The sequence below is a fragment of the Aethalodelphis obliquidens genome, unplaced genomic scaffold (assembly GCF_003676395.1).
Source record: "Aethalodelphis obliquidens isolate GAN/ISIS:26980383/991018 unplaced genomic scaffold, ASM367639v1 scaffold10, whole genome shotgun sequence".
Classification (NCBI taxonomy): domain Eukaryota; kingdom Metazoa; phylum Chordata; class Mammalia; order Artiodactyla; family Delphinidae; genus Aethalodelphis; species Aethalodelphis obliquidens.
Window position 1 is genome coordinate 30,220,011 of NW_020837954.1, and position 15,359 is coordinate 30,235,369.

At 41.7% G+C, this 15,359-nt stretch overlaps 1 protein-coding gene across 1 annotated transcript in view; it reads left to right on the forward strand.

Moving 5' to 3' along the window:
- The first annotated feature begins 10,528 nt into the window (after positions 1–10,528).
- Positions 10,529–15,359, forward strand: part of PELI2 (pellino E3 ubiquitin protein ligase family member 2) — a 207,228-nt gene continuing 202,397 nt past the window's right edge. Inside the window, exon 1 of the mRNA XM_027111345.1 lies at positions 10,529–10,933. Coding sequence (XP_026967146.1) covers positions 10,857–10,933 — 77 coding nt within the window. The 5' untranslated portion in view covers positions 10,529–10,856. The remainder of the gene's footprint in view (positions 10,934–15,359) is intronic.

Here is a 15,359-nt window from a genome sequence, read left to right on the forward strand (position 1 = left end):
GTTAATAAAATGTTTATAATTTCATAGAAGAAATAAATTTGGTTTGTTTGGTTAAGATTCTTTACATTCCTGTTGTGTATTTATGGCTTGTTTTTAGTCAACTGCCCATCTTTCTGTCATATTGACTTTAGCCAATGACAACACAGGGATTGAGCTCAAGAGGGGAAAGACCCCTCGTATACGTGACCAGTATGCAAGCAAAGAGCAAGGTTAATAGGAACTTAAATTGACCAGGCAGGTGGATGTTTTATGACTTAACACTTTTGATTTTGTGGGTCTTAAAGTGTTTAATTCCCCCATTACTGTGATTAAGTTGCCACCACGGTTTAAAGTTTTTCGAAAGGTATGAAAAATATTTTGTCTTATGATTTAGCTTAGGGGAGCAGTGATAACTTCTACGTGTTATCAGGTGCTTTGTTCCTACTGCAGCTGTTGACCATGGGAGTCTGTTCCATCTGTGCTGAGCTTGTGTGTCAGCGTGCCCTTGGCTTTTTGTGTGTGAACTGGCACGTGGTAATGGAGATTAGGTCGCTCTGCTTCACGTGTTGATTTTGCAGCTAAACACACCCAGTTACTTCACACGTGTGATTGTAATGGCTGAATTTAAAAGATTAGGAAGAGGTAAAAAGAAAACAAATGCATTCAGAATAACTTAAGGTCAAATGGACATTCATAAGCATGTTGGAGATGGATGAAACATTAGCTCAAGATGTTAGACTGAGCTTCCTGTTATCAGCTGATCTTTTAGCACTCCCTCATAGTCCTGCTATTATATAGCACCTTACAGTTTGGAAAGCATTCTCATTTGGGTCCATTTCTTATTTAGATTCCAATTTTCTAGCTGCTACAACCGGAACATTTCACAACTTGCAAGAAAGCCACAGATTGTGGGGATTCTGCTGACTGGAGTCCCACAAGCTCCCTCACTGTACCTCATCTGAGATCAGGATCGTACGTCCAAAGTGGGAGCCTGTGGGACTCCAGATTTCCTGCTGTCTCACTTGCAGCTATGGCACTTGCTGTATCTATCATGGTGCCTTAACATAATAGGCCCTAAGTAAACATTTATCAAATTATCTTATTACACGGCTGTACAAAGCCAGCACAGGAACCTTTCAGCACGTATTTATTGATTCATTATTATTTAATATTTCCACATCCCCATCCCGCAATATTCTCCTGTAGTTGTATTTAAAAATGACAATACTGTGTATGTTTTAATACTTTGCAGTACATAATTTACTGTCACATGCATTATCTCATTTGATTTTCTCAAAAACCTTATGAGCTATACAGGCAGGAAATTATTATTCCTATTTCACAGATGGGCTAACTAAGGAAGGCATAAAGACATTAAGTGATGTAGAACTGAGGTCTCTGTCTCGTTAACTAGCCTGTTTTCTGCTCTTTGAGGATGCTTTTCTCTTGCTTCAGTTCAGCCTCTTTCCCGGAAGAGTCCCTGTCTCAGTGGTGAATGAGAGTAGGGAGGCCCTCTTCCAGAACAATCTCATTGTTACAAATACCCTTCATTGTTTGCAGTAACTCTGGTCTGGGGCAAAGAACATAAAAATGAATACTTTATTCCAAAGTCACTTATCATGTAGCTTCCAAAATGTGTATATTGATTTTGCATTTTATAGTCTCATGATGCCTATGTAGGTAAAATTATTACAAGATTTTGTTATTTATTGCTTCAACAACCCTACCCAACTCTCCAGTGATTTCCAATGTCAAAGAGAAGCAATCATTACCCTGATGCCCTGTATGACCTGGCTCCTACCTACTTCTCCAGCTTTATCTTATACCCCTCTCCTGTTCATGCGGTAAGCTCTGGCAACATGAAGTTCTTTCTGTTCCTAACATATGCCAAGCTCAGTACTACCTTAGGGCATATGCACTTGCTGCACCTTCTGGGTGGAATATTATTCCCTGAGATCTTGCACAGGTGATTCTGTTTTATCATTCAGTCAACTGCTCAAAACTCTCCTTGAAGAAGTCTTTCCTGGTCTCCTTGTTAAGTGAAAAAAGCTAGGTACAGAATAGTGTTCATAGTGTGCTGCCATTTCTGTGTGTTTTTAAAAGAATATTTACACAAACATATGCAGAGAAAAGTGCTGGGAAGATACACAAAAAATTGAAAACTGGTTTCCACTAGGGAGGAGAACTGCTGGGTAAAAGTAGGATTAAAATATTTTTCACTCTTTTTATTATTTGAATTGTTTACTATCTATATCTATTACTTTTTGAAATAATAAAACCTCTTTAAAAGAATGAGAAAAAAGAGCCCATTGGATTGTCTAAACCTAACAAATTGGAAATAAAACAGGAATAAATATTTAATATTTCACTTAGATTCAATAATTCAAGTATACAGGTCTTGGTGAGATGGATTCTTCTTCAAAGCAGTTCATCTGACAGAAACCTAAAATTCTATTGACCACAAGCTCAATAGGACCCAACCATAGGGCTGTTAGAAGACCGAATGCCTCCTCCCAACAGCAGCAGAATACATATTCTTCTTAAGTGCACATGGAACATTCTCCAGTATAGATGACATATTAGAGAACCAAACAAGTCTTAACAAATTTAAGGTGATTGAATTTATATCTAGTATCTTTTTTTACCACAATGGACTGAAACTAGAAATCAATAGCAAAGAGAATTGGAAAATTCCCAAATATTTGGAAATTAAACAACACACTCTTGAACATAAATGGATCAAAGAAGAAATCAAAACAGAAATTAAAAAATATCTTGAGACAAATGAAAGCAAAAATACAAATACCAAAACTTATGAGATGCAGCAAAAGCAGTACTAAGAGGCAACTTTATAGTGATAAATGCCTACCTTAAAAAAGAAGTAGAATCTCAAATATAAAACCTATTTCTATACATCAAGGAATTAGAAAAAGAAGAACATAAGCCCAAAGCTAGCAGAAGGAATGCAATAAAGATTAGAACAGAAATAAACAAAATAGAAAATAGAAAAACAATAGATAAAATCAATGAAACTGAGTTGCTTTTCTGAGAAGATCAACAGGGACTTGCCTGGTGGTGCAGTGGTTAAGTCTCCATGCTCCCAATGCAGGGGGCCCAGGTTCAATCCCTGGACAGGGAACTAGATCCCACATGCATGCCACAACTAAGAGTTCACATGACACAACTAAGGAGCCCGCCTGCCGCAACTAAGACCAGGCTCAACCAAATAAAAATAAACTAATTAATTAATTTTATAAAAAGAAAAAGATCGACAAAATTGATGTCTTTAACTAGACTAACTAAGAAAAAAAAGAGAAAGACTCAAAATCAGAAATGAAAGGGGACATTATTACGACCTCTGCAGGAATTAAAAAGATTACAAGAGTACTATGAATAATTGCACACTAACAAATTGGATAACTTAAAAGAAATGGATAAATTCCTAGAAACATATAACTTACAAGATTGAATCATGGAGAAACAGAAAATTTGAACAGACCAATTACTAGTAAGGAGATTGAATCAGTAAAACAAACAAACAAACAAACACCTCTCAACAAAGAAAATTCCAGGACTAGATGTCTTCACTGGTGAATTCTACTAAACAGTTAAAGAAGAATTAATACCAATCCTTTTCAAACTCTTCCAAAAAATTGAAGAGGAGAAAACTTTTCTAAACTCATTTTATGAGGTCAGTATCACCCTGATTCCAAAGCCAGAAGATGATGTTACAAGAAAAGAAAACTATAGGCCAATATTCCTGATGAATATAGGTGAAAAAATCCTCCACAAAATACTAGAAAACTGAATCCAGACATACATTAGAAGTCTCATATTCCATGAACAAGTGGAACTCATCCCTGGGATGCAAGGATGGTTCAACATGTGAAAATCAACCAATGTGAGACAGCATATTAACAGAACAAAGGATAAAACTCTTATGATGATCTCAATAGATGCAGAAAAAGCATTAGACAAAACCCAACACCTTTCTTGATGGAAAAAAAAGACTCAACAAACTAGGAATAAAAGGAAATTACCTCAAAGTAATAAAGGCCATAAATCCCACAGATAACATTATACTCAATGAAAAACTGAAACATTTTCCTCTAAGATCAGGAATAAAAGACAGGGATGCTCAGTCTTGCCACTTCTATTCAACATTTCTATTCAACTGGAAGTTCAAGCCAGAGCTATTAGGCAAGGAAAAGAAGTAAAAGGCATCCAAATCTGAAAAGAATTAAAAATCTCTGTTCACAGATTACATGGTCTTATACGTAGAAAATTCTAAAACTTTCACGAAAACATTTTTAGAACTAATAAACAAATTCAGTGAAGTTCAAAGACACAAAAATCAATATGTAAAAATTTGTTGTGTTTCTATACATTAACAATGAACTATCTGAAAAAGATACTAAGAGCACCATTTACAATAACTTCATAAAGAATAAAATACAAAGGAATAAACTTAACCAAGGAGGCAAAAGACTTGGACACTGAAAACTACAAAATATTAATGAAAGACATGAGAGAGGACACAAGTGAATAGAAAGACATCCTGTGTTCATAGATTGGAAGACTTAATATTGTTAAAACGTCCATACTACCCAGAGCAACCTATAGATTTAAAGCAATCTTTAGCAAAATCCCAATGACATCTTTTACAGAAATAGAAAAATAATCTTAAAATTCATATGGAACCACAAAGGACCCTTAATAGCCAAAACAATCTTATAAAGAACAAAGCTGAAGGTCTCACACTTCCTGATTTTAAACATATTACTAAACTATAGTAACCTAAACAGTATGCTACTGGCATAAAAATAGACATATAGACAAATGGAACAGAATATAGAACCCAGAAACAAACCCATGCATATACAGACAACTGATCTTCAACAAGGATGCTAAGAATACACAATGGGAAAGGAGAGTCTCTTCAATACATGGTGTGGGGAAAATTTTGCATGTGGGTATCCACATGCAAAAGAATGAAAATGGACCCTTATCTTACACCATACACAAAAATCAACTCAAAATGGATTAAAGACTTCAACAGAAGACCTGAAACTGTAAACTCTTAGAAGAAAGCCAAGGGGGAAATCTTTGTGATACTGATCTTGGCAATGGTTTCTTGGGTATGATACCAAAAAGCACCAGCAACAAAAGCAAAAATAGACAAGTGGGACTACATTAAATTAAAAAGCTTCTGCACAACAAAGGAAACAGGTAACCTACAGAATGGGGGAAAATATTTGCAAACCATATATCTGATAAGGGGTTAATATCCAAAATATATAAGAAACTCATATAACTCAAGAGCAAAAAACCAAATAACCCAACTTAAAAATGGGCAGAGGTAATGAATAGACAATTCTCCAAAGAAGATAAGCAAATACAACAGATATATGAAGAGATGTTGAACATCACTATCATCAGGGAAATGTAAACCAAAATCACGAGATACCACCTCACAGCTGTTAAGATGTTCATTATCAAAAAAACCCAGAAAATAGCAAATGTTGACGAGGATGTAGAAACATTGGAACCCATGTGCCATGTTGATGGAGATGTAAAATGGTAAAACAGAATGGAGCTTCCTCAAAAAATTAAAAATAGAACTACCATATGATCCAGCAACCTACTTCTGGGTATTTATTTAAAAGAACTGGAATCAGGATCTTGAAGAGATTTGCACTCCCATGTTCATTGCAGCATTGTTCACAATAGCCAAGAGGTAAAAACACCTAAATACCCATAGATGGATAACTCGATTATGTAGTACATACCTACAGTGGAATATTATTCAGCCATAAAAAGAAGGGAATCCTGTTATATGATATGTCATGGATGGACCTTGAGGACAATTTACTAAAAAATAAGCCTGTCACAGAAGGACAATACTGCATGATTCTACTTATATGAGATATCAAAAGTTGCCAGACTTATGCAAGTAAAAAGTGCAATTTCTCAGAGCTGCGGGGAGGGAGAGACGGGAGTTGCTGTTCAATGGGTATAAAGTTTCAGTCATACAAGATGAAAAAGCTCTAGAGATCTGTTGTACAACATTGTGCTTACAGTTAACAAAAGTCTACTGGAGTCTGAAAGTTTTGTTGAGGGTAGATCTCATGTTATGTACTTTCTACCACAAGTTTTTAAAAATGTGAGTGCACCTCACAATAGCAATCAAAGAAATGCAAATAAAAATTATCACCTGTCACATTAGTGAGGGTTTAAAAATGCTACCGAGAGTTCCCTGAGGCAGGCTCTCTCTCATTTACTGATGGTTGCAGTATAACTTGGCAGCTATAATCATTTTGAAAAACAGTTTGGAAATATGCATGGAAGGGTCTTAAAAATGTTTATATCATTTGATGTAATAATTTCACTTGTAGGAAATTGTTCTCATGCAGTAATAATGAATATAAATATGTTCATTATTTAGAAGACCAAAAATTAGAAATCTTCCCAATGTTTTATAAGAGGGAGGATGGTTCATAGATATTGATACACATGATGGAACAACAAAAATGAAGTTTTAGCGACAAGAGAAAACTGCTCACAATTGTAACATTAAGTGAAAAAAGAGGAGATAACAAACTGTGTGAAAGGTGATTATACACAGTATTATCACACTATGTAAAAAAATTAAAAATAAAAAAGATGAAGGAAATAGATAAAAAAATGTTATACAGGGTTGTTTCTGGGTAATGAGACTATGGATGATTTAAATAAAATAAAATTTTTAAAAATCCCTTTTTTCATGTTTTCCAAACTTCTGACAAGGAGCTCATATTACTTTCCCAATCAGGAATATATATATATATCTATATATGTGTATATATATGTGTATATATAGATATATATAGGTATGTATACAGAAAATTTAAAAATAAAATGTGATCTAAGTTTTCATGAAAAAAATGACTAGTTTATCCAAACATATTTTTTTAAAATAAATACATTTATATATTTATTTATTTTTATCTGCGTTGGGTCTTCGTTGCTGCATACGGGCTTTCTCTAGTCGTGGTGAGCAGGGGCTACTCTTTGTTGCGGTGCGTGGGCTTCTCATTGTGGTGGCTTCTCTTGCTGCGGAGCACGGGCTCTAGGTGCCTGGGCTTCAGTAGTTGTGGCACAGAGGCTCAGTAGTTGTGGCTTGCGGGCTCTAGAGAGCAGGCTCGGTAGCTGTGGTGCACGGGCTTAGTTGCTCTGCGGCATGTGGGATCTTCCCGGACCAGGGGTCGAGCCTGTGCCCCCTGTATTGGCAGGCAGACTCTTAACCACTGCGCCACCAGGGAAGCCCCAGACATACATTTTTTGAAAGGATCTTCTTACTCTTTAGTCTTTGCAAACATAAACATGTAAGGTAGAATGGAGAGTGACTAAAAATTAGACTCTTTATTCTAGAAATACTGGAAGGCATTTGATTGATTTTATTTAAGACAAACATAAGCTTCTTCACTAAATCTTTTCATTCTAACTTAAAAGAGATAGACCTAACTTGGGGGTAAAAATCAAGAGAAAGCCTTACATTATTTATTTGTGAAGTTAACATATGGCCTTAGGTAGCCCAAGAAGTAGCATCAGCTCCCTCTGGGATGCTGTGGGTGGTTCATCCTCTTCAGGAGAGTGGTTTCGGAGAGACACAAATGGAATGGCAAGCAGGGAGGGAGGGTGGTGGTCTGCCCTGGCAGCCAGGTCAGTCAAACCCACCCTGGCTTTCAGTGGGTTGGCAGATGGCACAGCCAGATTGTCCCACCAGCCTGGAGCTACTAACTAAAACAATTACATTCAAGACGAGATAAATTCATGCTACAATCAGATTCCTAATATTAGCAGGGGATGGTGGGGGTAATGTTCTAACTGGCTTAAGTTGTGAACAGAAAACTCTAATGAGGGATGAACAGAGAAAGGTGCAAGCTGGCTTTTATAGGGATACAAGCCATGGACTCTCTGAGAAAATCAAGTTTATGCCCCACTATTCTGTTCCCCTCCCAGCCCTGCCATTTGATTCCACTTGAGAAGTGTTTTTTGGTTCTTTTTTTACCTTCGCTTATATATTTCCTTGAAACCAGACAAAGCAAATTTGGGGAACTTGGGCCCAATCTAGAAAACAGACGTGGTTTTGGTGGGTCCATTCTGTGTTTAAAACAAAACAAAACAGAACTGGAATGAGTTGCCTATAGTTACAAGTTGGATTTGGCATAAAACACAGGATTTGCACTTAAAAAAAAATTAAATTTAGCAACAGTAAGCTGTTATTGTCACATGGCGACAATTAGCTGGAGAGCAGTGTCTGATGTGCCTCTGAGATGGCACAGTCTCACCAATTTGCCACAGTCCTCACTTGGCCCTTTTGCTCATTTGGATTTCGATTCCTGGTGCCTGTATGCATTCCTGAGGTTTTCAGGTGTCAGAATAATTCCCCAAACTGGTCTGTGAGCCCTGCAGTTACCTAAGATAAAAAGCCTCCACTGCTACAAAAACTTGATTCAAAGCAACACTTCCTGTAAGTAACTGATAAAGACAGACCTGATGAAGAACTTTAAACAAGCTCAAAGACATGCAGGGAGAGCAGAAAGAGAGAGATGGCCCTCTGGAAGTCAGAGGCGTCCTGGGCAAACAGCTAGAATGGAGGTCCTGCAAAGACTGAGACATCTTATGGGAAACTCTCAGCCTAGTGTTTGGAACTTAGTAGGAGGTTAATAAATGTTTGTTTCCATCTTCCTAAGAGCAGATGCAGAGCACAGCAAGGAGGAAATGGAGCCAGAATAGTGTAATGCAATGCACAAAAGCACAGCATGCCAAGGGAGAAGGAGGGAGGGGGTAATCGCAGCCTAGAGAGCAGTAGCAGCAACAGAACAAGCCTGGAGAAGTTAGAATGACAGATCCAGGTACTATAATAACTGGGGACTTCATAACCAAGGCATGATTCTGCTAGACCTTTGCTAGCCACACATCTATAAGGTAAGTAGGAGCATGGAGTAGATAAATGAAGTCAACATTAATCAGGCAGAAATTCAGACAGAAATTCACACCAAGACCCTAGTGATGAGAAAGCATTCAACCCTTTAGTGAAGGATTGTTGGTTAAAACTAACTATACACACATACATATTACAGAGAATATGTAAAATATGCTGAATAACGGTGTTCAGATGAAGTATAGAAATTTTATACTTAGGTGAAGTATGTTGTTTAAAAAGTTTTTGTGTGTTTGACTAACCAATGGTGTGGCTTTAGTTACTTTGAAATAATTTATTTCTAAAGCCCCAATTAAAAACAAATTCGTTACTAACTGAAGTAACATTTCCTGCAGCATCTTGTCACTATAGTAATAACCTGTCAGAGAATGTTAGACAAAGGGTGCTGAACGGTGCAATGGAAGGTTACTGATGCAATTATTTCTTTTTCCTAGCCCTTTACTTAGGGTCATAGCCCACCAGTCAGTGTTTATACATAGGGTGGCTTTGCAGTATTTATTTCTTTGAAAATTATTTAACAGTCTTGAGAGGCAGTGACTGACAATAATATGCAGAGTTTCCAGTATGAGTGCTTAATAAATGGGAAAACAATAAAATCCTGTATGAGGAGAAACAGCAGTCAGTAAAGCTGTTATACTCTAAAATATTTTAAAGCCATAGTAGTGACTATTTAGAAAAGCATAAAAAGCAAACAATGCATCGGCTAAATTATAATAAAGGAACTTTTATATCCATTAAAATGTTTACCCAAATAATTTCCTCTTAAATTCCTTAGGGGATTGAGAGAAGGTATGGGAAAGCGGACAGGGTCTGGATTAAAAAAAACCAAAAAAACCCCCAACAACAGCAAAACATTTTTTTGGAACCATGTGGAACTCTGCTGACGACAAACCGGGTTGTTACATCCTGCACCACGGCAGTGTGCTCCAAGTGCCTTCAAGACTCCCTCTAATCCAGTGCCAATTGGCGAGCCCCTCCAAATTTCTAGACGTCTTCAAGCTCTTAAGGACTTGGTTTTGGAAGAGGAGGCACCCAGGTGCGCCTGTGGGACACCTCCGGATGTGTGCCGCGACACAGTGACACCGGGAAAGCAAATGCTCTCATACCCCGAGAGCAAGTTCTTTATTTACAGCTAACTAACCTGGGGAAACTAGGCTAGGCTTGGGAACCTTGACCGCTGTGCTTCCGGGATCCTGCGCAGCCTTCAGCTGCTGGAGAACTCCGCGACCAGGGCTGTGGACCCCGCGCTGTTAAGTTTGGGAAAGGAAGCGAGAAAAAAAAAAAAATAGAGCTGCTCCTTTAAGAACTTCTTTTCCCTTTTACTCTATGTTTACATAACACCCGGGCGATCCACCGCAGGGCCCGAGGGGGGCGGGGAGGGGACGTGGGCGGCCCCACGCGCCGGGGGAGGGGGCGCCGGGTGGGCGGGGGGGCTGCGGGCGTCTCGCGGAGGGCCGGGCGGCTCCCACCTGCCCGCGCGCCCGCGGGGCGGCTCAGCGGTCCGGCCCCCGCCCCTCCCCCTCCCCCGCCCTTCCCCCGCCCGCTGCCCCCGCCCCTCCCTAGCTTTCTCGCTCTTTCCCTTCCTCCCTCCCGCGGGGCTTCGGCGGCGGCTGCGGCTCAGGCGCTCGGCGCGGGTAGGTCCCCCTGCTGCCTGGTTCCATTTGTTGCCGAGTCCGGCTCGGGGCAGCTGCGCTTCGCGGAGCTCCGGAGAGCCCGGCAGGGCAGCCGCGCAGCCACGACGGAGCAGCCGCGGGATTGGCCGCCCCGCGCCCCCTTCGCCGCCGTGCCCTTCCCTGGCGCGCTCACTCCGTTCTCGGGATGGGATTGTAGCGGCGGCGCGGACTCGGCGGGGGTCGCGGCGGAGGCGACGGCGGCGGCCGAGCAGGGCTCCATGTTTTCCCCCGGCCAGGAGGAGCACTGCGCCCTCAACAAGGAGCCGGTGAAATACGGGGAGCTGGTGGTTCTAGGGTAAGTCTGGGGGTCCCCGACCCGGGGAGCTTTGGGGCGGGCGGCGAGCGCTCCGGGCTGGGTGGCAGCAGCGCGCCCGCATCCCCGAGCAGGGCCAGCGGGGTGGCTCGGGGGCTCTGTGGGGATCGCCCGGGCGCTTGGGTCGGCGCGAGCGGCTCGGAGGGCTGGGACGGCGGGGGCGGGGAGGCGCGCGCGGGGCGCTGCGGCGGGCACCGGGATGCGCTATCCGCGCCGAGGACGGTGGCGAAGGAAGTGGCGGGGACTGGGGCGACCCCGCGCCCCGCGGGGCTCAGCGTTCGGGGACCAAGTCGTCGGCGGTACCGCAGGGATAGGGGTTCGACTTCCCTGCGCGCCCCGGGCCGGGTAGCGGGGGTAGTGGCCAGGGCTGAGGCACCGCCGTCGCAGGCACCACGCGGTGTCCGAGGACACCCCCCCCCACCACCACCTTGGCGAAGCTGAGAGGCCCCCGGGGGCCCTCTGACCCAGCTTACTGTGAGCCCGGGGCCCGGAACTCCAGGCGCGGCACCGCCGGCTCGGCCGCAGCGGGCGGTGGGATCCGCGCGGGGGGCGTCCACGGGCAGCGCTTTGCATATTGTTATGGTGACCGCCACGGGTAGCCGCAGCCCGAGGGCACTGAACTGTCTGTGACTCGGCCGGGAGTGTCCCGGAGTGGGCAGGAACGCCGCTGACCCCCACCCCGGGCTCCCCGGCACGGGACCGCATCCCTTTCGTCCCTCGGTCCTGGGATTCGGCCTCGCAGATTTCCTCCCAGCGGCGGGGAGCTCGCCAGCCTCACCCGCCTCGACTCCCTCTCCGCTTGTGAAAACCACATTTTGAAGATAGTAATTATCTACAGTCGTTAAACGGCAGCAATTAGAGACTTCATTTTCTTCCTGAGTTTCCTTGTGACATTTCTATTGTTTACCCTTAATAAGACAAGAGAAAGGCTTCGCCAGGATTAAAGCAGGGTAAAGTGGGCAGTGAAAGGGGAGCGGAGTGGGGAGGGGAAAGTGCGGGGAAACTCCGGAGAAGCAGCAACTTGGGTTTAGTATTGGAAGAGAAAGGATTATTTTTCCCTTTGGATCTGTCACTCCTGAGAACCCGCGCTTTTGTCCTTCTCTCTTGAAAGACCTGTATTCTTAACATTATGGGTGCTGAAAGGTAGGCTTAGCACACACGCGAAGAGTCATGGGTATGGAAAAACTCAGGGCACTCTGAAAAATGTGTTTTGATAACTGAATACTTTGAAGTAAGTGCCGACTTAAACATAATTTTAAAAAGAAGAATTTTTAAGAGGAGCTTCCAGACACAGCTCAGCTCTAAGTTGTCCAGTCCAACTTACCTTGTTGCTACAGTATTAGGTGGAATATCATTGGAAATCTCATTACCTATTTGGAAGCTGTGTGCAGATAAGCATTTTTCTCACCTGCATCTAATTGCACTTAAAAGACAGATATCAGGGTTCACTGGAAGGAGAGAGGAATGGGAGGAAAAAAGCCAGAGTTTAGCTTGTTTTATGTAATCTCAGCCCAGCCTAATATTGTGCAGTTTGGTTTTGTTTGTGCGGCTGGCTTCAAAGTATGTTTAACATTGTGAACCTGACACGAAAGATTAACTTAGGCCAGGACTTTATTTCATTATTTCCTTTTGAGGAAATCGTTGTTGAGATGTTTCATGAAAGCAGTGTGTGAATGGGCCTGGAGAGGGTTTTGTGTTCACAGCTGGAAGTGCTGGGCATTCCAAAGCCCTGAAAGGGATTTATACCCTGGATTGTCCTAGTATCACAGGCTTACTCTAAAGTAGGCTGTGTAAATGCGTTGCCAATTGCATGTGCTCTGTCCTTTAAGAATGCTTTTCCAGGAGACACTTCATATGACAGAGTTGGCACTTACATCAATACTTTGGGCCACTCAGCAGTTATTTGTGCACCTACTATGTGCCAGCACTGTTTAGGCATACCGGCTCCAGCAGTGAACAAGGAGGTTTCATTTTAGTGTGGAGTGGCAGGTATAAACAGGAGGAAACATGTAAACAAAGGAATAGTAGATGGCAATTTTGGGTGCTGCCAAGTTCTCAGCAGAAGTGGGTTAGCTTGGGAAATGTCTGTTGTAGGCAGGTCTTGCTTCTTTAGCTGGGAGGTCAGGGAAGGTCTCTCTGAGGAAGCGAAAGGTGAGTTGAGACCAGGTTCTGAGAAGATGCTCGTCTGGATTTTGAATACTTCAGAAGAATTGTGGCCTTTTTCTGTTTCTGAGAGTAGTTTTCTGACTCTCTAGCGATATTGAACACATTTGAAGAATGCGGGGGAAAGGGTGAAAAGGTAGGGAGACTTTAAAGAGACCCTTATTAATCATTATCCTACCCTTAGGACTTGAGACAGGGCTCTCCCTTTTAAAACAGCAGTAACAATCAAATAAAAATTATTATCAGATTTGCATGTCTGATCATCTAGAACATAAATAATGGCAGAGAATTCTAGTAGGTTTTCTCACTGATAAAATTAACCTTGAGATCTAAAAATGCCCAATATTGATATTGATAGAAGCTTTTTGCTTGTAAAATACAGTGTGTTTTTCATTTAAAAAATAAAAAACGGTTGTGTGGTAGCCCTTTTTGTTCGCTTCTAAATTTCATAGTAAAATGTTGCTAAGAGGTCCTGGAGAGTAGACTGAGGAGCTATATATGTATATGTCTATATCCATATATAGATGCTTCTGCATCTTTTCATGCTTTACACAATATTAAGAGAATTGCCAGCTAGTCAGGATTTTAGTAGGGTCATCATTTTCTTGGCAGATTGGTAGAATTTAATTATTTCTTGATTTCAACCAGTGAATGCATCGTAGCCACAACTCATTGTTGTGTCCATTATGTAATGGAAGATAGAGAAAAGGACTGGTCTACCTGTCAGGTCTTTTTTGCTGTTAATTTTAAACCTGGCTAAAATGTTGAAGTTGGGGAAGTGTGTCAGGATTTGAGAGGCAGTTCGGTATAGTTCGTGAGGAGAGGATGAACCAGCAGTCAGGAGACCTGGATTGAATTCCTTTCTTGCCCACTGGCTTTGTGATAGTGACTTAGGCCCTTACCCTTTCTCTGTTTCTTTAGAAATAATGAAATATGATTAGATTAGGTAGTTGTCAAGGACCTTTCTGGTTTATACCCTGTCATATTGCTCATTGGCTGAAATGTTGAAAACATATAGTTAACATAGTCTAGGTAGCCCAGCATGTGTTGATTTTGTATATTCTTAAGGTGAAGGTGTTAGGATTCGAATGGGAACTGTGTTTTAATAGCAGAAAAGATTGATGCTGTGATTACTTTTTTGGAAGTAGAGATGTGCAAAACAGGCATTTTTAAAAGTTGTAATGGTATACGTATATTTGGTACATTGGTGTTAGGTTGTACATGAGGGTGTTCAAAATTTGGTAAAACTTTCTGTTCCAAGTTTAAGGAAGGCAGTGATGTTTTGAAATTAAGCTCAGTGGGCTGAAATAATCAACATAAGGAAGAGATAATCTGATGCTGAAATTTTAGAACTGAAAGGGCCCTAAGAGGTCATGGTACATGTTCAGCTCTTTAATTTTACTGATGAAGCAACTGAGGCTCCCAGAAGGAAGGGGATTTGTTCAAGTTCATAGTTGAGCTGGATCACTACACTGCCGGGTCACTGTTTCCCCACTTCAGGGCAGAGTCCAGCAGTGCTGTTAGCAGAGTCCAGTCAGTTCCTCAAAGCTTCAACTTTTCTTGTAACTTTTATGAGGGGAGCTGAATCTCTTTCTGGATTCAATTTAAAGCATGCAGCTCTCTTGCTGACTAATGGCCCATCATGGTTTCTGGAAAAATATTGCTTATTCTTAGTTCCCCTCACCTCACAGTTGAATGGATAATGCATTTTGCAAGACTTTCTTTTTCGTTTGATGCGTCACAAAATGTATTTTTATTGGCTCTCTCATCCAAAGGTTTTTAACCTAGGGTCCACAGATGGAATCCAGGGAGCCCTTGAACTTAGATGGGGGAAAATCATCTTTATTTTTACTCTATTCAGACTGAGATTTAGCATTTCACTCCATTATGTGTATAGGCAACAGATAGACCTGCTGCTAGATTCGTTAATACATTAATCCAGAAGTACATACGTTATTGTATCACAACTTAAAACTATCTTGATAACCAAGTATAATTGATTCCATTTTTAATCCTTTGTGTTGTATTTTATGCATTTAAAAATATTTTTCTGGACTTCCTTGGTGGCGCGGTGGTTAAGAATCCTCCTGCCAATGCAGGGGACACTAGTTTGAGCCCTGGTCCAGGAAGATCCCACATGCCGCGGAGCAACTAAGCCCGTGTGCCACAACTACTGAGCCTGTGCTCTAGAGCCCGCGAGCCACAACAACTGAGCCCACGAACCACAGCTACTGAAGCCCACGTG